Below are 27,336 nucleotides of genomic sequence, written 5' to 3'. Positions count from 1 at the left end.
AGTAGCAGCGTGCTGCAGCACTCAGCCCCGGCAAAGGATGCGTCGACTGAAGGGAGGGGACTGGCGGGGGGGGAGCGAAGCGTTCTTCTCACTTCTCCTTTTTTTTATTGTCTGTGCTTCCTGTTTTGAAAGCCATTAAGGAGCAAATTTCCTCACAGCGAGAGGGGAGATGAAAAGGCCCAGTCTTTTGAAACATGTCCAAGCGCAAATGTGAAAAAGAGGGGGAATGATAGCTATCTGTAAACATCTCAGTCGAGGGGTCGACGGAAAAGGAATTGTGAGGGGGGAAAATGATACATTCATTTGCGTTCTTTATTATTTATTTTTTTTTGATTTGATGATGAAAGAGATGCTGCCGTTTTTGTTCCAAGCCAGCTGTATTGCTCTATTCACAACCCCACTAATATACCAGGGCTGGCTCACATAACTACACAGCCACCACCCCCTAACCCCCTTCCGAAAATGCTTTGTGACATCTGCATCCACACATGTCTGCATTCACTGTAGCCAGTGAGTATTTATAGACGACTTGGTTTTGCAACGCATTGACGCCTTCAAGTTCTCTGATCTCAGAACTGTACTTTTAAGTTGTGTTTATGTGGCATCGTAAGCGTGGTCTCTATGTACTTGAACCGGGCGCCTGACTTTACCTTCTGAACCGAACCTGCTTCTGAAGACCTGATGAAGCCCTCGTCCACAACTGGTCACGCCAGTTCTTCATTTTGTCTGTCACAGCTGTCATTTCTCTTTTACATCTGTTTAGTTCATTGTATTTACACCAGTTTCCTCTCTGTGGTTCTTGCCCAGTTTCTCACGAGTAGCAATAGCATGGTGCTGCAGAGCCTCCTCCTCCCTCTCCTCCTTCTCCTCCCTCCTCTACCCCTCACTGCCCCCGAGCCTGGCCAGTCTGTGGCTCTTAATAAAACCGACAGGCTCTAATTGGGCTTAATTGCACCCTTCGGGCGTCGTCAAAAGGAGTGTTGCTAAACAAACTGCAGGGTCTGCGAGCAGGCCAGCCAGTCTACGGCAGTACATGGCGGGCGCTGAGCTCCTGCCTGCATGCATGCGTGCAAATCTCCAGCGCCGTTGTACGTATGGCAAATTCGTGAGTGTGTAATAGCGCATTAGGAATGTGCATGAGTAAGCATCGGATTTAATCATGTGGGTGTATGTGCAGTGAGGTTGGAGGGATGTAGCAAACCATTCATTCCTCCCAGGGAGCCAACTCAACAAGAGCTCACAAGTCTGAGAATCTTATGCATTCACGCAGGCAGCATCACCCGACTGTGAACCTCCGTGCGCTCTCTCTCTCCGCCGCTAAAACCGACACCGACTGTAAAACAGAATACGTCTCTGTCTTTTGAGGGAAGTGTCTACAACTCCATGTGTCAGAAAAGCCTTTTTAAATCCCCACTATTATGAAAAGCCCCGACCAAACAAATCCCCACCTGCCTTCCAGCGGTAGAAGGGAAAAAGATGAAGCAGTGCCTCCGCATCCCAGTAGCACCACCTCCTGGTTAATGGACGGGGACGACCATGACACCGCGGCGCCCGTTCCAACGCGCTCGTATCCAGCGAGGTGGGGCAGACGCTCACCACATGGGCCTTTGCTGGGTCACTGAGCACAATCGATGGAGGGCTGCAGACGGGATTGAGTCATTGAAATGGCAAAGCCTAACCTGCGTGTGTGTGTGTGTGTCTGTGTGTGTGTGTGTGTGTGTGAAACAATGGTGACCCCTAAAGCTGCTACCCGCAAGGAGAAAGGAGAGATAATCACACCGAGCACAGCGCTGTGCTAAATTTCTCCTGGCCATTTGTCCTGCCCCCCCCCCGCACTTCTACCCTTTTGAGTTGTTTACTCATTACAGCCTTTCACAGCTTGTTAGTCATCCCGAAAAGTTCCTGGAACTCCGGGTTTGTTTTGAAGGCATACAGCTCGATGCGTAAAAATGCCACAAACAGGATCATTTCCATTGTGTGCAGCGTGCGGGAAGGCGATGCCAGCAGAGACATGGGGGGGGGGACGAGGTATTCGCTGCAAGCTTAAAAGTCATGTAAGGATTCAGTGGCTGAGCTGGAGGCCCTGTAAAGACTGCAAGGGCCTCATCTCAGTGGCCTGCTGCTGCTCCGGTGCCGGACTCGCAGACTCTGTCAAGTCTTTTAGGAAAAGAGGCAGAGCACATAATTAAGATCTACAGCCCAGGGTGGACTGAATATATAGACTGAAAGTATAGAGGAGCACACCAGTCGGCCTCAATCACAGCCTGTGGTTAAGTGTTTGGCTGCAGACAGTGCCCAGACCTGTGCAAGAGTGTGTGTGTGTGTCTGTGTGTGCATCTCTCTCTCACTCACTGTGTGTGTGTGTGTGTGTGTCAGCAGTCTGAGCAGCATGCTATAACAGGCTGGTGAGTTGAGCCATAGCCTCTCTGTGTGTCGGGGTCATGGTGAGCCAAAGTGTGTGTGCGTGCGTGAATGTGAACACGTACACATAATCTATGGGTGTTTGTTGTGTGTGTGTGTGTGTGTGTGTGTTGGTGGAAGATGCAACTCCACTCTTTCCCCATCCCATCCCTCTGTATTCATCCCTGTCATAATATATAATCCCGCTGTCTAGGGCAGTTGTGTGTATCTGAGGACACATCGTCCCGCTCCATGACTTAACACCCAGTGTGTACACACACTTGCACACACACTACCCCCCCCCCCTCTGCTGCTCACACCTCAGTTGTTTCAGTGCTTTGTCACACTCTAATGATAACTATCCATCAATGGCAGGGGCGTTGCTCTTGGAAATGAAGATGGATTGAATTAGCGCCGAGTGCGCTGGCCGTTGCATTGTGGTGGCAACCCGTAATTACACTGTCAGGACCATTGAACCCCACCCGCCCCCTCAACGAGACACTGAACTTAACACATTTGCACCGGTGTTGATTACAAGGTCTCTTAGTCTGGGCAGATTCACATCATGTAGTTCCTAATGGCAAGTGAAAGGCCCGGTGATCTGTGGAGGATTAGCGTGGCGTGCGCGCTGCGGTTCCCGAGCATTAAATGAACGGCAGCGATCAAATCTGCCGACCCTGCCGCAAATGAACCCTGATTGTGTAGCAAATACACAACAATAGAAAAAGCTTTGTCAAGAGAAAAATACATTGGAGCAATCATGTTTTTATAATACATTGTTAGCATTTAGACACGGGACGACTCATCTGAACCACAGCGCTCAGCTACTGATTTACATATATACCGAAGAAGAAGGGATACATAATTTGTTTAATTTATTTTTGGTTTTTCAACTCAGGTAAAAAACATGTAGATTAAGATGAGGTAATTTGAAAAAAAAGAAGTTTATGCTCAGTATGATTATGAATTTTTACAGATGGCAACGGCTGCAGAATACACATCTGTATTAAACCAGTTTTATTTAGTTATAATGATCAATTGGCAGATTTGATTAAGGGAAACTTGAAGTTGTAAAAAGATATGATGCGGTGCAACTAGGGACAAATGTTTCCTCTGCACAGATGAAGAACTTCAATCCAAAGTGAGGTAAAGTCTGTCATGTGTAACTTAGATTTATTTACCGTGAGTACACTGTCCGGCTTTGTGCAGTTTGTCCATTTTAAAAACAAACCTTTAGAAAAAGGGTTTGTAATTAGTTTTCAGGTACGTGTTAGAAACAACAGGATAATGGGATCTGACGTTACACATTTGGTCTTTGAAGAAAACACCAAAACACAGATAGCGTTTGCAGTGTGGGCCGGTGGAGGCAAGCAACACAAACAAGCAAACTCTCCTCCCCTCTCTCCACCAACACGTCCATCTCCCCTGCTCTCGCTGGGAAATGAAAATTGGGCTGAAGTGTTTGTTATTAAACACGTCCGCGGAAACTCCAGGAAATGGACTTAATTTTATATTGAGGCACATGACTCGGAGGATCTTAGGGAACCAATTAACCTCACCTCGGCTCATTAAAAACTCCCCTTTCATGGCCAGAAGCAACGACTCATCCGCTAACACGGGACATGAAAGGGCAAATTTGTCCATCCCAAACTCTTGAAAGTAATTGGAAAGGTAGATACGAAGGGCCAGTAATCTAGTGACACAGCCTAACTCGAGTGAAGTTAGAAAACAGAGGTGATTACTGAGAACAGGAGGACAGACGGAGAGAAAAGGATCCATCACGCAGATGACCTCGGAAAAACTCCTGATCATATTATCAGCTCCGGAGGGGGAGTAGTGAGCAGTGAGATCTTAGCCGTCAGGATAGAGACAATTCCACTCAAGGTCGCCAAAGCTGGAAATCCAGAAACATCTGCTTCACACAGTGGAGGTCAGTTCCCTCTGTGTCTCAACGACGCAGACAAGGAGAGCTGTTCCTGCAAATAATTCCAGGTCACCCTGTCGTCCTTCTTCTCAAATCTCTTTGTCTGGTTGCGACAATGTTTTTTTTTTTTTTTATAGTGCGACCAAAGCATTAGAAAGTAAGATTTGTGTGAAGTAGTGTTCCATTGTTTTCTGTGTCGGTCTCATTGAAAGTCCATTTGCATCACCCAACAAGAACATTAATATTAGCCGTAACTGAAGGATTGTGGTGCAGTAATTGCACGTGCACTGTATTTTTTTTCCTGCACATGAAAAAAAAGAATATTTCCAGGCCTTTGTTGCAGATATCTAATGGGTTAATGGCACTGAGAGGAACCATTCAGCTCTCTGCCACGCCAGCATGCGTCTGCTCGCGTGTGTGCGTGTCTTGGCTCACACTGTGCACACTCATCAAGCCACATGCAAACAACCAATCTCTGTCATCTGCATCGAAATAATTATAGAGAGATAAACACACCATTTGACCATTTTCACAGAGATCTAATCTGAAGCCGGGCTGTGTAAGCGCATGAGGGAGATGATCAAATCCCTGCTTAATGGAACTGATCACTACTGTGTGTTCAAAATCCAGCCGACAGCCGCATCTCTTCTCGGCACTTAGCATTCCTGCATTCTCCTTTCTGTCGGTGCAATTTAAAACAAAAATTACTTTTAGTATTAATGTAGAATTTGCCCTTTTTTTTTCTTGGCTGTATATACGATGAGATCACGTGTGTGAAATAAAAGTGCTTTTGTCTTGAGATCAGGATGCCGATGAACTCGGAGTGTATTGGTTACAGGCCTTTTGCTCAGCGCGTTTCAATCTCCTTTTAGCTAGAAGGCAAACGACATTCGAAATCTGATTAGCCTCCATTATAAAGAGTGATATTTTCATCCCGCCGATTCTCGGCACTGGGTCAGAGCATTTGGTCGCTTTAATGCCGGGAAAAGCCTGCTCTTTTGACAGATAGTAGATATTCCTAATATCACTTGTTTGGACATTCCTGTCTTTTGTGACATGGAAGAAAAGACGGGCAAGAAAATATAAAGCAACTAAATAATGTCAAAAGATCAGAAATCAATGGGCCGGAGGAACGTGATCCTCACGGCTCCGTGTGCGACCGCTCTACCCCCCCGTCCCGCATTACGAGTGTCTTTCCACAGCCACTAAAGTTGCTTTTGTGCACCCCCTCGGAGATGTAACTCAAGCATGAGGAAGCCGTCTGACATTGTTTGGATATCGGCAAAAAATAGCTTTTTACTTAAAGGTTACCGGCCGAGGTTTATTGAGTTACACGTTCATCATCGGTGATGGGAGGCAGACGAGTTGAGCCGTGAGCGAGCTTCGTTAATGTGTTGGTTTATATTTCACATTTTGATGTAACGGTGATGTGGAGCAGCAGGAAATGATCAATGAGGCTGTGGATGAAATTGTAGTTTTAGATGGAGGTTTTTTTTTTAAATCTAGTCTATGCAAATAAAATTACATTAAAATATGTCAGACACAAAATTAAAAGAAATTGTTCTTCATTATTATTAAATGTTTATTATTTTAGACGATGCACTGCTAAATGTGTTGATATAGAGAGATTGTTTGCAATAAACAGTATAGATAGAAAAACCTTAATTGTCTTTAAAATAATTTAACAAAAGATTTATTTTATCTAAACAGATGATTATAATTCTGACAATATTGGTATAAGTAATAACTTTTTAAACCTCTGAAAATTAAATGATTGATCATCATGTGAAGATTGAATCTGAAGATGGATAAATAAATAAAATAATCTGGTAATGGCTCCCCTCGTTGGGTAAAAATAGACACTGCATTTATTATCATTCAGTATTTTTGTTCAAACTCTAGGTTACTGGCAGGGGACGTTATCACCTCCTTTTCATCCTAAAGAAACATTGGACTCCTTTTTTAAATAATTTTTATGGGGTTACACCAGAGGTTACAGAATAAGGTTTCAACTTCTGTGGGAGTTGTGATCTATTCTAATAAGTAAAAGAAAATGCAGCACCACAACACTTTGTGTCGCCCACTGAGGCTGAGAGATAGACACAGGATTAAAAAAAAGAAAAGAAAGAAAGAGGGGGGGGAAACAATTTCTGGACATTTCTAGGAGATAAATTTAATTTCTTTGCTATTTGGAGGTCTTCTTTGAAAATGCAATTGTAATGAACACATTCAAAACTGGAGAATAGATTTACCCTCGGCTTCAAATAAGTCGGCGTTATCGGACTCTGTCATTCGCTCCTTCCCATTTTCGAGCTGCTAATTGATGTTTTTGATGTCGGCGAGAAAATTGAAGAAAATGTCATGTGTGAACCGGCGCGGAAGTTAATAAGATTGACTTCGTTGACTGAATTCACAATGAGCGACGGAGAGGCGTGTAATGGGGACTGCTGCGAATTCTCCCGTCCATCTGCCGAGGGATGAAATCGACACCTAGCACGAATGGGCCCGTAGAGGTCGATATGGAGGGATGGGGCTTTTTGGAAGCCCCCTCCACCTCAAAAAAAAATTATCGTGAATTTATTTCCCCTCCTCCATTCTTCGCAGTTGGGTTTTGATTTTGTTTTCCCACTGATTGGAGTGCATAAGCAGCTGTTTTTCCAGAGGGCTCCTGCCCCGGCCCGGGCCCAGCTATTCAGCCGAGTCCTCTCCCAGGGCTGCCTCCTTCCTCGCTCAGAACAATACTCGTTCTTAATGCTGTTTTGAGTCTGAAAAGCCACAGAGCTTTATAAAGGTTAGATTAAGATGTGGCTTAAAGATGCACCAATATCAGTTGGGGTCATTGCATATGCTTGGCCAATGTGTAACAGAGCCTGAACTTAAATCCCCTTAAATAAAAGGATAGAAGCACCACCGGGGTCGCTCCATCTTGAGCCATTTATCGAATGCTGGCTGAAAGCCAATCGTAGCCGCTTTAGCTCTCGTGTTCTTTCTCTTAAAGTAAATTTAATTAAATAATTAAATTATCGGTCAGCTATAGCATATTTTTTTATAAAAGTATAATTTTTAAAAAACGTATTTAGTTGTTGATTCACATTAGCGCTAGGTGTTTTGAGTTTTTCGCGATTTTAATTGGGGCGCGGATTAGTCGAGTCTGGTTCAGTGCTTCTGATTATTTTTTCCCGGCCTAAAGGGGACTGAGCTAAACCCCTAATACGGCCAGTACCCCTAAGCGCTCTTCTTTTTGAAGACACCAAACAAAACAAAAAAAAAGTGGCCTCAGCTAGCGTTCGGCCCTCCGAGGATCGTGGATAAGGGACATTATTCTCAGAATAGGCAATTAATTCCGCTGGCAACGATCGGTTAGAGCTTCTTCCCCCCCCGCCCCTCCAAATGCCCTCCTCTCCGCCCTCCACTCGCCATTTGAAATGCTAACACAATGAAATATTTTTCTATTGGTCCGTGTCCCTCGGCTAAGCCACCGCCGCGGGCAAAGAATTTCATCGACTGATGAGACCACAGGCATGCTCGATAAAAAGGTTAACTGTACGTGACACGCACTCCAAGTAGCCCGCGCTACCTTGAACTCTCAAGTTCTGTAACTTTTATTTGACTTTTTATTGTTAGCGAGGCCGAGCTTGTTTCGCTGCCGTAGCTTAAAAAAACAAAGCGAAGCCATTTTATTTTTGCAGTATCGCGGAAAAAATGGGGATAGCATGAGAGTTTTTTCTTCTTTTCAGATAAAGCAATTTCCTTGTTTTCGATTGTGCTTTTCCTGCGACGGCATTTTGCAGACGAGTTTCAATTGTCGCTGATTATTTGACAGCTTTTTTCATAAAAAGGAACTGGGCTGTAATCAAATGCAATGCCTTTTAGATGATAACTCAGGATAGTTTTGGCTGTGTAATGTACTGTTTCATACCGTGTGACAGAGGAATTAATTTGTTGTACGATGAAAATATTCCTCATGAAGACGATGAAATTGATTGAAAAAGAAGAAAATAAGCCAGGATTTTATATTCATGCTGAATTAATATATTAATAATTATTGTTATTCTAAACCCATATATATAAGCTTTATCGTTCGTTTACACTGTCCCTCTTTACAACACAGTGTGCATTTGTATCTATTGTGTTGGGTTTTACAATAGCTTGGCTCTGCTGTGAGAAGAAAGAAGAATCCAGGATGGCACATTTCTTCCACCTTCAGGGATAGGCAAGGTAGACTGCCAGAGAGTGGGAGGAGGATTCCAGGCTGTTTTCAAATTGTTAGTAAAAGATATATGGGCACAGAATAGGTATGGCTGCTGCAGTACCCCCAACCCCATCTTTCATGCACACAAACACACACACACGCAGACGCGCACAGACACACACACACAGCGCTGTGCGAGGACTGAGGCAGGTGGCTCCCCATGGCTGCAGCTTCATGACAACATGCCATTAGAAATAGCAGGCCTGTTGATCAATCCTGCCGACATGACAGCTTCGCCGCGAGGCCTGGCTCTTTGAGTGCCGACGCCGCGGCAGCTCCCTCTCCCGTTTCTCCCCACTAATTGGTGAAGGTTTCTCTTATATATGCTCGTGGCACAGGGCTTTTTTTCCCTCTCCCCTCCACCTCCTCCTCCTCCTTTTCTTCTTTTTCTCCCTCTCCCTCTTTTTACTTTTTTAGTTTCAGCTTCTCTTTACCCCAATCCACCCCCCCACCCACCCACCCGTCCATGCCACCCATTTTTTAAAATCTTTTTCTCACCCTCTCTCTCTCTTTCTCTCTTGCTACCTCCCTCCCCCATATATATCCTTATGTATATACATATATATAAAATGTAATTTTTTGTTTTTCATTTTAACGTTGTCACACTGGAAGCGATAACTTTGGGGGAGATATTGCAAGTGGGTTGAGTAAAGGGATGTGTGTGTGTGTGTGTGTGTGTGTGTGTGTGTATGTGTGTGTGTGCCGCGGGCGCTGTTCGTTCTGTATTTTTTTTGTGGGACTATTGGAGGTGAGGTTTGACATTGACTCTAGGCAATGTGCATCAGCACCAGATACACAATGGGGGGATCATTCAGAAGAAAAACATGAAATCTTTGTCAGGTGAAATTAAGGAGAAACTAGGCCTTTGATATGGCTACATTTTTAATTGCATGCTTTATTTTGATAATTCAGGCAATGCTTCTAAAAATACGCTGTCCATAATTAAGTGTCATTTACGTTGAAGCTCATTTATTTATTTAGTTTTATTTGTTGCCTTTCACAGACAGCTGTGTAGCAGAATCCGTATTTGTGTTTATTTGATTTATCACGTAATCCCTTTCTTTCCCATCAAACGGAATTAAGTTGCAGAATGTCAAAACAATTGTCAGGAAATGGCTGCGCGTTGCCTGCTGACTTGTCACGGCGCACGAGCCTGCGTTCTAATTCCGCCAGCGTTTCGCCGGCGCATCACTCTTAAACACCACCCACTCTGAATCTCTCCCAACTAAGTAAATGAGGGGGGAGATAAGCACACATTAAATGTTTAACTGTCTCGCATTTGTCATCTGTTTTACCCCTCTTAATTAAACAGACACAGCTTAGCCCCGGCACTCCAAGTGCACACACACACACACATTCACCCACACACACACCCACCCACACACCCTGCCTGTGAGCACTGAAGCCTGAGCGCAAACCCTGTGTCCTGCCGATGATTAATTTAGTCGTTAATATTTATTTTGCGCCGTCCCGCGAAGTTAGCAGCTCAGTGGTGGGTGAACCTGAGATCTGGTTTCTCCGTTTGTCATGTTGCAAAATTAGCAGCGAAAAAAAAATTCTTGTTTTGCTTTATTTTTTTAATTTTTTTTTGTCCATATCTTTTTTCCATTTTTCTTATTATGGTTTCAGTCAGAAGACAGGAGAGCTATTCTGTGGGCTGTTGGTGATTTGTGTCGGCTTCAGTATATTATAGTGATGCGGTGCATGTTGAAAACATTAACTACTACCTCCACCCAGTGGCACAAAATGAAAAAAAGGCAGGTGTGATTGGCAGCGCACAGTATTTAATGTAGTGGGAAGACTTGCCGTAAGCGAAGAGGGGGATGTATTCACCACACAATAGTACCGCTATCTCCCTCTCTGCATTGTCTCTCTCTTTGCCGACCTTATTACATGCCGTATTTGGCATGAAGAATCCCCTCCTTATCGGCACTGAATTTTAATGCCAATACGTGTACATGGCCGCCTTATTCTAGTAGTTGTTTTGACATCATATTGCATTTTCTATGTGTGTGTGTGTGTGTGTGTTGGTTTATTTCTCTTCCTGTGTGAATCAGAAAGGAGATCTGTCTGCACCACTGTACACTACTGTGCTCTCAACTTGCTGACTGTTCTGTAAAATATAGTGTGATTGAACAATGCGCGGCACCGTTGCTTTGCCGGTTCTCGGGGCGTCAGCAGACATGGGAAGCTGAAAAAAGGGAGAGACGGAGCCCGGGCCTGGGGTGAGTGGGAGAAGAGAGGAGAGCAGAATTGGGGGGTTCCTCTGAAGCCCCCTCTCCAGATCCGAGGAACGGAGCGGGGATCAAAGTGGCTTGTTTTATGTGGCTGGTGCGAGACTTTGAAGTCCCAGAGTCACCTACAGCACTCACTTCATCAAGTTCACTAGTGTCTTAATAGCAGATCAATAAGTTTCAAAGTCGGAGAGTTAATTTGATAGTAGCGCTGATGTGATCACGCTGGGCCACAGAGCCGCCTGCTCTGCTCCCTCTCGTCTCTCCCTTCCCTTCTCTCCCTTCTCTCCCCCTCACCTAGATTGGACCTGTATTAGGCTCTCAACTTGAATTAAGCCACGATGGGATTCTGTGTTTGGTGCCTGTTTGCATCGGAAGCCTTGCGTGAACACTTAATCAGTGTCTATGCTTGTGTCACAACAATTAAAAGATCATTTGTTTCATTGTAATTGTATTTACAGCATTCTTACGCACGCCATTAGAAATCTGAGATCTATATTTTTACATCCATATTACATTTTTAATGATGTAGGGTTAGGGTTAGAAACAAAAAATAAAATATATCTATTATGTGAAATAATGCTGTCTGAGATGCATAGTAGATATATTATTCTCCGCAATAAATTATTTGATCTGGCTCAAAAACAAATACTGTAAGAATTCAATTAATATAAAATGCAATTTTGATTAAATCCAGTTTGTCTTTCAAATTTTATTAACATGATATTTATCAATATTTATTATTTCTACTGAATTGGATCAAATCTCATTCATTAGACGTCTCGTTGTGAGATCTTCTAAAATATAATAATAAATAATGTGTATATTAATGAACATCTAGGTATCATTTTAATATAAGTAATCAAATTAATGGAGTTTTAGATTTAAATGTGAATGCGGCACAAGGAAAAAATAAATACGGCAAAGCCGACGGCTTTCAGAGATCGGGAAAATCAGGAAATCGGAGCGCTTTCTTATGCGCGCTATTCATTTCAGTAAAAGAAAAAAGCAGCACCATCTGTATTTGGTGCCGGGATAAGAGCGAGATGGTGAGGTCGGATCGGCACCTTGAGAACAAAAGGGCAATTTAGTATGTTCATCTAAGGGTTGCTAATGGTATTAGGAAGCCGGCAGGGTGGTCAGCAGGGGCCCGGCGCTCCAAGGTGAGCCCGCAGCTTGACCTCCGCACTCACACCAATTCACTGGGCTGCTGGCATTAGTGCCCCACATCTGCCATTTGTTTTGTGCGATCCCTTCAATGCCTTTCACTTTATTTTATAGTTTATTCTTCGAGGGATCCGCAGGCAGAAGATAAGTTTTAATTTCGACCCGAATAAGATCTCGCATTCGGGCCGTAAGTCTGTCCGAAATAACTGAAGGGAGATAATGAATCAGATCATTGTTAGAAAAAAAAAAAATGGATGGATGCTGACGGAAAATTTATGTTGTGTTGCTTGGAATTAAGAATATGAGAGAAAAGTGTTTGCAAACGTTATAATGAAGCTTTGTCGCAGAGGAGACTGAAGAATGTGTTGTGTCGTCGGCTTAATTTTTCAAGACAGGCGCCTTGTGGAATGGTTTTGGATCAGGCAAATATTTCAGACAAGTGATACCTTCATATTTATCAAAACCAGATATTATTTTGGAATGGCGTTATAATTTAGAAAATAGCGGATATTGTGCATTGTGACATATCCGATGATGGCTGGAAATTGTGCAGAGAGCCGCGTTTGACATGGCTGTGCGTCTTGGTGTGAAGTTGTTCCTGTGTGAAGCGGGTGGCGGAGGAGAGGAGGCGAGAGCTCCGGGATGGAGCTGCAGCGGGTGGTGCTGATGGAGGCTGCCTGTGTGGTCCTCAGCGGTCGGTGCTCCGCCAGGCTCTGCCGCGAGCGCCGGAGGTCCACACGTTTTAATGAATGTTTCATGTTAAATTTATCAGCGGCATTATTCGCGGTGCTGCGCTCGTACACATCTTATTTCTCCTAATGCTCCAACAAAGGTGAAAAAGAAAAATGCAAGATCTTGTAAAAATGTCAAATCAAGGAGAATAAATCTGTTGTAAGTCGTCAAAAAGGGGGAAAAAAGCATGTTCCTTGGAATTAAATTTTGTCTGCCGTGATCAAAATGATTTCTAATTTATGATTCCCAAACCTTAAAAAAAGATTAAAATTAAGATTCGAAATATTTCTCTATTCCCCTCCTTTTTTTCTCGAGGTTCCTGCTGTTCGTGCGCCACGAAATCTTGCTTCATTAAAAGTGTATTAATCTCGCCCAGTCTCATGGGAGGTACCTTAAGATGATGTTGTGTCTTTTTCTTTAAATTGTTGGAAGAAAAGAAAAAAAAAATCTTCCAGATTTGGTCCCTGTCAGTCAGAAATAATTGTGTGCTTAATCTTGTCCCTGATGGATGACTTGGAGTTCAGCAATGGGCCAGCTCCAATGACAAATACAATATTAATATTCATTAACTGCTTTGACAATGCTAATTTTGATGCAGTAGTAAAGGGCCTTCCAAAGTTAGCGGCCAAAGCATCAGAGCTGAGCAAGGTGGCAAGATAATTTGTGCTGCTTTACTGAGCTGAAGGCTTTTAAAGTCTTAAGCAGGGGAAAAAAAGGCTAGGTACCACAAACAAAATAAAAGAGAAAGGGAAAAAGTTCAGACGCATTGGAAACCAGGACTGTGGAAGTAATACGATCAAGAGACGGCTACAAATATTTGACACCTCCACCGCTGCATCTTTGAGCAGATTTCTTTTTTTTTCTACTTAAACAAAAACTCGCAACAAAAAAGGATCACAACATGGTAAGTCAGCACTTTCTCAATTTTTTGTTTAATCGTTTTGATCTTTTCAATTATCGCCATTTGAAGATCAATAGTCATTTTTTCTCCGCTGTGGTTGAAAGGCTCACAGCGGTGGTATGGTGGATGGTCGGATCACGGCTTTAAGAGTGGGCTTCCTCTCCTCAAGCCACCAGTTGGCCGGGTTGAATTTTCTTTTGCCAGCGCTCCTGACAACCGTGCGGAGGCTCGTATCCATTTATTGGTATTTTTGGTATTGTTTTAACTGCTGTTGTTGGCTTGTTGTGGCAGGTTTGACTTTGGAGTTGGGGCTCCTCTTCCCCCCCGCAGTAGCGTGAAGTAGAGTTCAGGCGGGAGAGCTGGAGGTGCGAAAAGCCGCTCTACAATGACAGGCTCTTTCGGTGATAAATGTCCGGGGTGTTTTTTTCGGTCTTTTGTGTGGCTGTTTTTTCCGGGGCTCGCTACGTTAAAACTTGGGGCGACCGACGGGCAGGACTGCGGTGCGGCGCGGCTGCAGCGCCACAAACCCTTCGCCCCGGATCGGAATGCTTTTCTATGGGCTTTTTTCCTCCTGACACTTTTTCTGCCTGTCGTTTGTGTTTCTGATTTTGTATTTAATTTAGTGTGACTAGTGGTGAATGGAGCGTGGCTAGTTTTGGGGATTAATGACATGACGAGAGACACCCCGCTGCTTGAGTTTAGCCAAGTTAGGGCAACTCCTATAGACGGCACTCCACTACCTTTATGTCTGCCAAGCCGCTGAATGAAAGCCTCTCTCTTTCTCTGGCTCTTTTTGTTGTTCTTTCAACTTATCAAAGAAAGAGAGATGGACACAAAAGGGCTTAATAGGGGGGATATGAAGATGGGCACGGGGGAAAGAGGGAGTCTCGGTCAGATTCGGAGGAGAGCAGCGCAGCCTGAGAGTGCGTGTGAATGCATGGGGGGGCTGATAGTGAGCAGCCGGCTCCGGCCGCCGGCTCGCGGTCCTCTCCGCTCAGGGACCGGGGGGGCTGCCGTCCTAAGTCGCTCCAGCGTACCTTGGCTCTCGCCCGGTCCTCCGGCCGCTATCTTATCGGCTTAACCCATCGGGCGTTATTGAGGGGTTGCCGTAGATGAGGTGCTGCCCCCCAGTGGATTAGTGGCTGACATGGTGGTGGGAGTCTGCTTGGAGTCTGTGCACTACCACGAGTGCCAGCATGCTTGTTTTAACCAGGAACCGAGCAGCATCACAAATACAGCTCTTTTAAATGGTAAGACTTTTCAACATTTTAATTACTGCTGTGCTTTATTTTCTATTGCTTGTTTGGCTTTGAATATAATGTTTTGATTGAATTTATTCATAGATATTTTTCCTGGTCTCTGTTTGGCAATTTATAACACTTATGTTGCTAAGTGACAGATTGACAATTTGGATAATGAAAGGCAGTGTTTGATTGCTTTGTCTTGACAGCCTGACAGGGGTATATTATTCTACGACATCAAACTAAATACGATTATTGTTTATTGTATTGTAAAGCACAGTTATATAAAATCAAATTGACAAATGCCATTTTTCACAATGGTGGGATTTAAATTGTATATATTGTTTTAGCTTTTAGGTTATTTTGATCATACGTCACATCTGCTATGACTGTGATTCTGTTAACTTTTATAAAGCTGGGGTTAGTATTTTTCTATTAATGTCTAAAATATTGAAGTATCTAATTTCCAATTGATTATAATATCGTAGATAATTTCATTATACTGTAATTATCACAGTAAATGCTGAAAGAAGGCAACCAGGACTTTGAAGTTAGACTCCCATATCGATAGTATTTTCTATTTGCCTTTTTATTTGACACTGTTAAAAGTTATCTGACAAAACAATGACTGTAGAAAGGTCACGGGTTGTTTTCTTTCTCTGCGTTGTTTTGTCAAACTTTTCTTTTTTCTTTTCATTCTTTTCTTTTCTTTTCACGCACACTATTGGGTCTCGTGCGAACATCTCGGACAGTGGAGTGGAATAGAGTATTCTCTTCTTCCCCCTCTGCTCTCTTGTGTCGTGGCGTTGATGCCATTGTGGCCGAGTGATTGGGAGCTGTCCATCACTCGCCGGCGAAACTGGCAGTTTACTTAAGAAAGTGCACGTGGGACAAAAGGAGATGGCAGGAGTGTGGCAGGCCGGCTGAATGGAGGGAGGGCAGGCAATTAGCCACCGCCTTGTCGGGGCTCTTTTACTTGTCAAGCTGGAGCCCCGGCGCTATTGTCCACGCTGTGTAAAGGACATTCCCAGGGCTTTGTTTTGGCTTTAAGGGCCTCAGGACTGCCTGCTGCAGGCCAGGGGAAGAGCAGGGTCCTAACAGTGACAGAGAGGCTGAACGACAACAGGAGAAAAAAGAAAGGAACAGCGCATTAAGAGAAAAGCCGATGTTCAGTTTTTTTTTTCTAGTTGTTTCTGTTGCCAAGTCTGAAAATGCCTTAATACAGCTGAGAGAAAAAAGAGAATTATTGGCCCCTTTTTTAAGATATTTTACTCTGATTTATATCCAACATTTCAAAATTCCTTTGCTTTTTTTTAAAGATGATTTTCTTCCTCAACACCCTACGCCAGATTATATGAAAAAATATATTAAATATTACTGCGCTGGGATGGAGGTAATATATTCTATAAATATTTAATTTGTCATGGTCATTAGTCAGGTTCAGGTTGTTAGAGGTTATAAAAGGTAATTAAAGGATGACAAGTCCAGTTAATTATCGAATGTAAAAATGAAAAACAAACCTTACATGTGAAAGCTGATTATTTTTGTTGCAATGAAAAATATATAATAAAATATATAAAAAAATAAAAATTAGGTGTTTTTTTAATCTGAGATGATTTTATACGTGTAGTATTTTTTTTAAATTTAATGTATAACTATCCCCTAATATTAATTATTTAATGTGGGAACAAATAAAATCTCTAAGCGATTTCAGGAAAAAATGATAAAACATCTTTACAATGATTAAATTATCGCATATTATGTAATTTAAAAATAACAAGTTCATTTGAGTTTGACGGAATTGCTCCTTATTGCACCAAGCCTGTGTATTCACAACAGATCTGTTGAATTTCTTTGTGCTTGTTGAAAAAAGAAAAAAAGTCTTGACCACGTGAAGCTTATCATTTGACTTCAGTATTCAGCAGAATAATGGATTTGAAGGTGAAATAGTTGCGGAGAAAAAAGAGAATGGAGAGAAGAGGAGGAGGAGGTGGGTGGGGGGGGCTCGTCGAGGCCTTGTTCACATGAACCTTGAATGGAGACAGAGCTGAGGAGGATTGGTGGTGGTGGGGGGGGGGGGGGTTAAGAAAGGAATTGTTGTGCACTCTAAGGTATTGTTTGGGAAAAAAGGGTGCGAGAGAAAAAAATGAAATAAAAAAAAAAAAGGATCGCGACGAAAGGTGGCACATCCATGTCAGAGTGAAGACTTTCTCTCCCTCTCCTCGGTCTGCACCCCCACCCTCCTCCGGGAAAGTGGGCTTGAAGAGGGGACTGTCAGCATCACACAGATAAAGTGACTGTTGGCCACACTTTGCTGAGCCTGCCCTCCCTTTGTGGATGTTGTTGTGTCTTGTTCCTTTTTTTTTTGTATTCTCCCTTTCTCTCTCTCTCTCTCTCTCTCTCGCTCCCTCTCCTGCTCTCTCCTCTTTGTCTCCATCTCTCGCCTTGCTCGCTTTACCTTGTAGCCAAAGCTTTTCAAGCTGCCGGTTCGTCTCTGGGCATCCTGGAGGCACAGCAGAGCCCACACACATACACACACACACACACACACACACACACACACACACACACATGCTCTTAAGAAACACACACACAGGCCCAAAGTACAGCAGGGATTTGGGTAATAACTGATTTTTGTGCGTGTGTGTGTGTGTTTGTGAGTATATATTTTTTTCTCCAGTATTGCTAGTGGGAAGCTGCAGTGCTGAAAAGCTGCTCAGAGTAATTTCTCCTTCTCTCCGTCCATATTCTGTCTCTCACTTCTTCTACATCTTGTCACCAGCGTCAAAACTTTGACTGAGCAGAGAAGAGGAGACTGCGACTGGATAAGAGCTAAGAGGGTGTCTGTGGTTAGAGGGAAAGATTTTGGGGATTTTACTTTGAGAGATGCATGTGGGTGGGTGGAGGGGATTGTGGTGAGTGTGTGTGTGTATAGTTGTGTGTGTAGTTGTGTGTGTGTGAAACTAGGCCTCAGACCCTGAGCCTGTTCTAGACGCCTCAAGAGATACACACACTCATGTCATAACCTAAGGGAGCGACGGTCAGCCGGCCACCGTGCCAAGTGCAAAGAGAGGGGGGGGGGGGGGGCGATAAACACACACACATGCAGCCACATCACACATGCCCAGCAACACACTTGTGCACAGTGGAGCAAGGAGCCAAGGCAGAGACAGAGACAAAGAAGGAGGAGAAGTGAAGGAGCTGGGGGGGGGGCAGGTGGAGCGAGGAAGAGGAGACGAGGGTGGGGGTGGGACGGAGGGGGTCATGTACCCGCGGGACGGAGCTCCAGCCGGGCCGGAGGAGACGGGAGCCAAGGCAGGAGGAGTCCTGGGCCCCGGGCTCTCGCTCCTCCAGCAGGTGGGCTGCTGGCCCCTCAATCTGAGCAGCTGGGTGAGTAACGCAGCACTGCTCCCCTGCTTCTTCTCTTTCTCTCTCTCTCTCTCTCTCTCTCTCACTCTCTCTCTCTTGTTTTGTTTCTCACCCCCGACGGCCTGGTAGCTTCACTCTGACAGGTTGTTGATGGCGTTGTGGTGCAGGTTGGTCGTAGGTTGAGGAGGGAGGGGCGTCGTGGTCATAGGATTCCTGAAGTCTGTAATCGGCCACTTTAGAAACTTTCTTGTGTGTGTTCATGCTAACTTTATTATACACACATGCTACTATATTATACACACATGCTATATCTCTAGTCTCCTTATTGTCACATACTTTAAAATGTGTTGTTTTAAATACTTTTGAATTGGCCTATATAATAAATATTAAACAAATCTCACTTAATTTAAAACAACTTAATTCAACTTTTAAAAAAAAGACATTATTGTGTCAAGAGGAATATTATTTACTCGACAAAACATTAGTTGATAGATCAAACTCTTCACCGTGAAATGTAAAATAAGATTTCAGGATTAACATATCCCTTTGTCAATGTGTGCCATCCGATTCAAATTCTTAATTGCGCGGCTTTCAAACGAAATTCTGAGGAGCTGATTGCATTTCAAAAGGCAGAATTCACTCTGGCTCTTAACACCGCGACACAATATCACCTCTCAGCGAAGCCCCTTTACCTCAGGTACGAGAGCTCAAGAGGCTGTTTACACTGAAAAGGGAAAAGCTTTAAAACGCACGTGTGTGTCTAAAGAGGCGATTTGTCTTCACAGAATACAACAGTTCTGCCAAATACCACTTCATATTTAAGCTATTTGTGCACAGTTTTATTTATCTGTGACATATCAGAACACGTCCTTTCTGCGATTCCATTTGATGTGCCGACTATCAAAGATGGGAAGCGAAAATAAATGGTGACGAACGACTTGAGCGCTAGCGAGGAGAGCAGGAGGAAGGGGAGCAAAGGCTCTGGCCCACATCGTATTTTTGTTCAGCGCTCTGATCAAGCAGTCGGCATGTCACTGCAGCAAAGTGAATAGATTAACTTTTAAATATACTGTGGTCTCAGGAGCCTCCTGCCCTCCGAGACGCATCTTCTCTGCGAGAGGAAACTGATCAACACCTCCATATCTGCTTTTTAACTCCCCCTCTCCATTTCACCCCCTTACAATTCCCAGGTTCTTAATATTGTGAGGTTTTTTTTTTTCTTCTCTCTCCAATGATTAACCAAGAAATATTTTTTTAATCAGTGTGCTGTGCTGTGGAGGATCGTGGCTCTGATAAGCCTTTAATTTGTCGAACATTTCATATTCCATTGCCGTTAATCTCTGAGTATTCCCTTAGATTGTCTGCTTGAATCTTGAGGATTGATTTGATCGGCTGCTAACGGGCTTGTGTGTGTGTGTGTGTGTGTGTGTGTGAGTTGGGTTGATATGAGGTTTGCTTGGAGATGGAGATCTTTAGCCTGGAGGGGGCGCTCTATTCCTCCCAGAGGAAAACAGCAGCCGTCCTGTACGTAAACAAATTTCAGCGGGACGACACCGATACTCAACGATTTAATTCCATCGGTTCCATCGCAGTTTGAAACTTTTTGTGTTTCTCTCACAACTTACACGCTTAAACAAATTACCTCTCCCCTCTCTGCATCACTGCCGTGTGGTGTCACTCCATGTGCCTTCTTTCCTGCTTGCTTTGGAATGTGCCGGCCTGAGAGGACCCCCCCCCCATCCATCACGCCACTGTCATCCCTCTCTCCTCCGCTGCCTGGCCTCCCTTCCCTTCCCTGCCCCGGCCTCAGTACAGCTCATTAGCGCCCCGGCAAGCTGTTGTGACAACTCATCATATCATGATATAAAGCAGAAAGCGACAGAGGCTGTACCCTCCCCCCCCACTCGCCCCCCCGACCAGCAAGGTCACCACATTCACATTTAGGGCTCAAATTGCCCCAGCGAGGTGCCACCAGGCGGAAATGCAAGGCCAACAGCTTTTTCCTGTCCGGCTTCCACCTCTCTGGTCTCCCTCTCTTTGTCTCACTCCGTCCTGCTGTCACTTTCTCACCCCCTTCTGCCTTCTCCTGTGCACCCCCCCTCCCTCTCCCTCCCTCCCCAGAGGTCTGACTTGTCTTCTTCCACAAGGCTCTTTTCGGCAGAACAGCATTAGTCACCAGCTAGAACAGGAAATATATATTTGCACTCAAGATCGTTTCCTGGTCGTGGCAGCGTCGCAGCAGGTGGCAGCAGTTTAACACCTGCCGAGTCGAAATGTCGGAAGATTTGAGACCAAAAACAGTGATGGTGGTTCGCACTTAACAGGTAGTGTAGATCTGCCCCATTGTGAGGAGATGGTTATCATAAAGAAATACAAAAAAATGAAATACAATCAGGCCCATGGACCTTCTCTTCTTTGAGCATATGAGCCTCGCAGCTGGAAACTGAGAATAGAAAGGAATAGAATAGAATAGAGGCAATATCAATAACATAACCAGAGGCAGCAGCGGCTCCTGCCTCTGTTTGTGTCTGCTGTGTTAAAGTGTGCTGCCTGCACTTCACAGCGCTGGCCCTTCCTCAGCAGCAGGCGCCGTATGTGTCCTGGATGTGGAGCAAGTCAATGTGTTCATTGATGTTCGTACCAGAGTGCGCTCTTAAATTCTTCTTCGGGGTCTTTTGAATGCGAAAATCTCTCTTTCTCTTCTAAAGGCTTGGAGATCTGGTGATCATGACTAGAGAGCTGTGTGCCTGATTCTCTCTCCTGCTATATTTGTTTGTTGTAACGGTGGAGGTGGTGGGAAGGATGCAAGTCGGCGGGGGTGGAGGGGCAGGAAACGTTCTTTCTTCTCCCCTGGCTTTTGTGGAGCCGGGAGAGCGAAGCCTCCCACGTCGACTGCTTTTGTTTGGCTGCGCTCGGCGGTCCTGTGTGTGGCTGTGGCACCCAGCAGCCTGCCAGACGAGTCCCGGGGACACACATTGTCCCACGGTGGCCACAGGGCAGGTGCGGGACCTCCTCTCCCCCCGGGGACCACCGAGCGCCGCCGCCATTGACGTCAGCGGCAAGGCCAAGTCGAGGCCGGAGCGTGTGCGATGATCACACGGCGTGTAGAGCGAGCGTGTGTGTGCTGATTGAAGACATCAGACCACAGGAAGTCCACAGCAGCTGACTGGCACTAGATATCAGGGTTCCTACGGTCATGGAAAACCTGGATAAGTCATGGAATTGTTTAATGTTCATTTCCAGGCCTGGAACAGTCATGGAAAACAATAAAACCCCAAAAGTTTTGGAAAAGTCATGGAAATTTGTTATATTCCTATTTTCATGTCGTTCACTTACGCTGAGTTTTAAATAATTCACATGCTTTTAAAGAAATACGTTCAAAATATAAGCAGGCATACTTCGGTTTGTGTCATTTAAGGTATACTGTATGCCTTGGAATTCTCATTGTTAGTTTAAATACTACATTTCGTCACTTTTTCACGTATACACCGAGATTTCACAAAATGTTGGTTCATGGAAATTTGGTTCAGTTATTGAAAAGTCATGGTAATCCATTGGTCAAAATGTGTATGAACCCTGATACATGCATTCGGCGATTTGACTGATGGCAAAAGGGGATTCCTTGAGTTTTCGGCAAGAAATATAAAAGAGGGTTAAGAAATCTCCTGCAACAGGCGAACCGAAACTCAACTTCCTGTTATTACTTTCCTTCCTGTCCTTCATAGACTGAAGAGGACAGGGTGGACTGTTGCTATCTGCCTCACTTTGGGGCTTTTCAGGGAAAAAAGAGAGACCCCTCAAAGTGACTATGATGTAAATCTACTGGCTCCTAGTTCCCTCCCTCCCTCCCTCTCTCTCTCTCTCTCTCTCTCTCTCTCTCCGTTCCATACACACCCTCTCTAACACCCTTCGTCTAAATGTGGACTCAGTGGATGGGCATTTTGAACTGTCTTCTCAATGGCCGGGGCCCCTGCACAAAAGAACTCATTTAAATGGCCACTAAAGCTTTTCAGCACCGAGAGAGAGATGAAGAATTGACAACATTCTTTCACATCATTACCCGAGGGAGGAGCGGAGGAGAGGTGAGGAGGTGAGAGATAGGAGGGGTGGCGAGAGAGAGAGAGAGAGAGAGAGAGAGAGGGAGGGAAAGCAGAGGCCATCTTCTCAGCTGCCGACTCTTCAGGCTGGCAGCTGTCATAACCCCCCCCCACACCCCACCCTGGTAGTGTTTCTACCAGTTTCTTTTTCATCCCTCTCTTCTCGATGTGCAGATCAGATCGGGAGGCCCCTATGCAACAAGAAGTGTCTTGGTTTGTGTTTCTTTTTTAACGAATCCCCTTCCACCTAACGCCCGCCCCCCCCCCTCCACCTCCGACACACAAACACACCCCCTCCCTCCCAGCCCCTCTCTCCTCCTCTCCTCCTCTCCTCCTCCCCTCCCCAGCCTTTTCAGCTCAGGGCTGTGAATGAGTCCCAGGAGTCTCTCTGCCTCCCTGGAGTTCTGCTGGGGTTCATTAATCTTTCATTGGGACCATGGCAATAGGGAATGCCCCCACTCCGCTTCTTCCCCCCCCCCCAATCATCCCAGCCCCCAATAGAGATAGAGATAGATAGAATAGAGATCTGCACGGGTCGTACACATGGACGTCTACCTCCTGAATGAGCTGTTGCTGTATTTCACTCTCACTCTTGATATTAACTTCAGACTCACACAGATGATTAGTTTGCAGCATTAAGCTCCTCCCACGTCGGTCTCGCCCCTGGGCCCACAGCTTTGCATTTGTATTGTCAATGAGCGTTGGGCAACTGAGCATCTTATGTATGTATGACCCCCAGCCGCCCCCCCCCCCTCCTGCCAACATCTTGTCCTATTAATGTTTTTCAAAGTCTGTTGGAAATGTGCCACAGTGGAGCTGTTTTTTTTTTCTATCCTGCATGGGTTAAAGTCACTAATGAGGGTGTGTGGCCTGTGAGAGAGGAGACTGAACACACACACACACACACACACACACACACACACACAAGCGGCTTGGTCTCTCACTCCTCTCCTCCCCCTGAACATATCATCCATGTTATGATAAGCCTGATTAGTGCTGCTTCTTTGACTGCTGAGGGCAGGATAAGACTGTGTGGTTAAAGAGCCGAGGAGCAGCCTCTGCCACCGGCCTCATCTACAGCCGAGCTCTAATCTGGTTATCTCGTGGTCTGGGACTGTGTGTGTATTAGTGTCTGTCCCTGCTTGGCCTGATGAGAGGGGCTGAGCGCCCGGTTAACACAGGGGCCCACGGCAGCACACCCCTAAAGCTCCACTGTAATCTTTGGGTAATTGAAAAAAAAGGGGGCCTGCGCCACTTAGGAGCACAAAGAGAAGATTACATAGCTAAAACTAATTTGGCAAAAATGCAGAAATGGATTTTCAGCCCCACCTCCTCTCTCTCCTAACCCTTTTATTACAATACATCCCGACCCTCTGTGAACCGGGGCCCCTGGGGAATAGAGGAGGGAAGGGGAGCGAGGAAGAGGGGAGAGGAGGAGGAGAGTGGAGCGCTCCGCTGACTGGAGCTGCTGATGACTGTGGGTTTACACGCGCTGCCTTGATTTCGTGGTTTACAGATGATCGATTACTTCACTGCAAACCGTGGTTAAAAGTGCCTCATCACACGTCAGGCCCAAATGTGAACTGGCAACCCCCCAAGCCTCGCAGATTGTGTTACCGAATTCCAGGGTGACACCGCAGAAGTGTTTTTAATTACAAACCACACTATTTTCACTGTGGCTTGGTGGTTTGGGCGCCTCGGGAGCACCCAGCATCTGAGCTCTTCTTTCGAGAGCTTTCGAAAAAACCCAAGTTATAATTCTGTGGCAGGCGCCTGCATTCTCCAAACCATAACCCAAATATTAACACCCTGACCTCCTTTTTTTGCCCCTCTCCCCCTCTCTCTCTCTCTTTCTCCCTGTCCATCTGTATCCTTCTTCTCTCCACAGTCTAATAAGGTTCCAGTGGTACAGCACCCTCATCATGTGCACCCTCTCACACCTCTGATCACCTACAGCAATGAGCACTTCACACCGGGGAACCCCCCACCTCACCTACAGACAGACGTGGATCCCAAAACAGGTAAAAAATAAGTTTCTTTTAAATCTGTGAAAGGCCTGTGCACATTAAACATATCCTTCATGTAGGTGAGATACACGAAGGAACGTCCCCTTCAATTCAATCAATCTGCACCTAACTTCACACATTCAACTTCACAACTATATCAGAATCAATGAATGATTACAAGCTAAAATGGGGGAAATTTCAAAAAATAGCCCATCTCGCAATGTTGAAGAAGGTGAATAGAAAACCATTCCTTACGATGGACAGGGGTGAAAACATAACCTCCTTGGCAGAGGACAAAACACGTAGTAGAACTGCACAGAAGCAGCTCTCCTCAGTTCAGGCACCTCAGGTCTTTGACAGTGTTTGCACTCATGGGTGTGCAAATGTTTTATAATGCCCTGCTGTCTGGTACAGGACCTGTAGTGTTTGTCCTAGTGGGCGTCTGTCTGTCTGCAGACACTTTCTTGTGAAAACAATTCAATATTCAAACATAGCTCCGACATCATATTTACAGTACAGGTATTGTGTAGAGTTCACTGTACTGTGCTATTTAAATATATAACACCCATTTGTTTTGTTAGAATTTTCTGTTACGTAGTATAGTGGGACAAAGTAAACTCTCATCGGTTACTTATTGATTTTTCGATCATGCTCACGTTAGAGAACAAGAACCTGAAGAGCGGCTGGTAAAACCCCTCTAAGACATGGAGTTCAGCAAACAACCTCCACGTCTCCTGACTGTTGCTCCGGCTGCCAAGGCTCCGAACAAGACCGCCACTGTAGTTGCAGGACCTCACATCCAACTACCAGAGAGCAGCGAACACACAGAATCTGCAAGGCTGGCTCCTCCAGATGATGTCTGTACACAAAAACCTCAAAATGGGAGACGTGACCCGGGCACTTGGATGTGTACAACGTTTTTTGATCATCCACCGCGCCTGTCAGATCTGCAGTTATGTCTTCACAGCCTGTTGATCCTGCAGACTCCGGGTGTCCAGGTTTAGCAGTCGGAGTCTGCCCACGCGTTCCCGCTCCCGCAACCGCTCAGCAGACATTTTAAGACGATTCTATTCGTTTTTTTCCGTGAGCATCTTTGACCGAACGCTTCATTCTGTTTAACTGTCATTCAGCGCCGTCCTTTCAGGTTAATGCATTCTCGGCGCAGCGAATTATTTCCGGCTTTTCAAGGCTCTCCGGAGGCTCCAGTCAATGTTTTAGGTAATAACGTTCCCTTATTATGATGGTCCGTACAAAGGGGGAAATAATATGCCAGCTGCTGTTTAATGTAGTGCTTAATGGGGCTGCTTAATTGGGCTCAGTGTTAAATTAATGTATTAATTAATGAGCTATATTAGGTCTTGAGCACCGGGTGGCGATTGGATAATGTTTGCGAGCGTTTTTTCCTTTTTAATAGAACTTGCTGCGTTTCCAAGGAAATTTATGATTTTCGGTTTCGACACAAACTGCTGCACAGCACATTGTCCGTGAGTAACCGGATCCGTCTCAAGAGACAGTTCCTGGATAACCTGGATCAGCCGTGAACTCGGGGCGTAACCCCAACCACGGGCCAAGTTCGGATCTGCGGAGAATGAACTGGCTTATACATGTGCTGGCACCGACTCAGATCATGTATCTGCGATGACAGCTGCGCGGTGTGAGCCAGCTGTGTGGAAGAAACACACAACAGCCAAAATTAAAAGTCCCTCAGTTCCTCATCTACGGAGCACACACACACACACACACCTCCCTGCTGCGCTTTTACACACGTCTAGTGTTCCCTGTTTCAAGTTTATCATGAGAGAGAAAGTTATTTTTACACCCGGCTGCGTGCGAGACCTTTTCAAGGCGTTCATTCGGGGCAGCTTGTTGATGCAATCGCCTGTCAGCTGCCACAGATTGTAAAGGCAACACCGCAGACGCCGCAATTGCGCTGCCCTCAACGAGAGCTGTGCTTAAATTGAAAGTCTTAGTCGCTGTTTGTCTTAAGCGGATAACAAACTGAATTCGCTGCTGTTTTTATATTTAACATGAAGATCACTTGGACAAATGGAGATTTACACCTAGTTTCTTATTTATCTCAGTCAAAAGCACAAAGCCCTCACAGTTTAATTGGTCCCAACTTGCAGCTCTTATTTCTAAAATAGCTTGAGGTGAAATGCATATGCATCCAGCCGGGTTGCCAGAGTAAATGAGCCGGCAGCCTCAATCTGTAGCCTGGTACTGAAAGCTCTGTGATCACAGAGACGCCTTTAATTATATTGTTGTGTTCCGTTAACTTCTAAACCTCAGTCATTTTATATCATTAATCTTCTGATTCAGGAGACAAATGTGACAAGAATGGTGTTGGTGTTTTCTCCTCACCTCTCTCCCCTCTGCCTCCTCCAACACATTGTGCCGCCGCCTCAAAGGCCTTTGATCAGCGAGTGTGATTTAGCACTGTGTACATGCGAGCAACGAGCCCTTCTTCCTCCCATCTGCACTCCTGTGATGTCTGCCCCGTTCAGATGTGAAACTCTCAACAAAGAGTGAATTCATCACCGGCACAGATTTGGTTCTCTGGTTGTCATCATCTCCTCGTCTGACCACCTCCTCTCTTTCTGCCGCAGGAATCCCACGGCCTCCACATCCTCCAGATATATCTCCTTATTACCCACTGTCACCCGGCGCTGTCGGCCAGATCCCCCATCCGCTAGGATGGTTAGTACCACAGTAAGTGAAACTTTTTTAATTACTCCTTCTTCGGGTTGCAAAATTCCGGGAATATTCAAAGTTGGAAACTTGCCATGGGAATTAACGGGAATATACGGGAATTAACGGGAATAAACTGGGAATTTTGTGGATAATTTATACTAACTGTATTTACCTTGTTATATAAAGACATAAATATAAACATTTTGTTTTGTTATAGGCTAATTTGAGCCCTGTGGAAACTTTGGGCACTTGACTATATGCTTCTGCATCTTTGTGTCATTCTTAACATAGGTCTTTGCACAGTATTTGCAAATGTACACAG

The 27,336-nt window shown here is 45.0% G+C and overlaps 1 protein-coding gene across 1 annotated transcript in view; it reads left to right on the top strand.

Moving 5' to 3' along the window:
* tcf7l2 (transcription factor 7 like 2) overlaps nt 1-27,336 on the top strand; it is an 89,946-nt gene that overhangs the window by 48,505 nt on the left and 14,105 nt on the right. Inside the window, 2 exon segments of the mRNA XM_061095333.1 lie at nt 24,206-24,338; nt 26,930-27,032. Coding sequence (XP_060951316.1) covers nt 24,206-24,338; nt 26,930-27,032 — 236 coding nt within the window.

Source organism: Limanda limanda, chromosome 21 (assembly GCF_963576545.1).
Source record: "Limanda limanda chromosome 21, fLimLim1.1, whole genome shotgun sequence".
Classification (NCBI taxonomy): Eukaryota; Metazoa; Chordata; class Actinopteri; order Pleuronectiformes; family Pleuronectidae; genus Limanda; species Limanda limanda.
The sequence above is the reverse complement of the archived record's forward strand: the minus strand, read 5'-3'. Positions and strand labels throughout refer to the sequence as shown.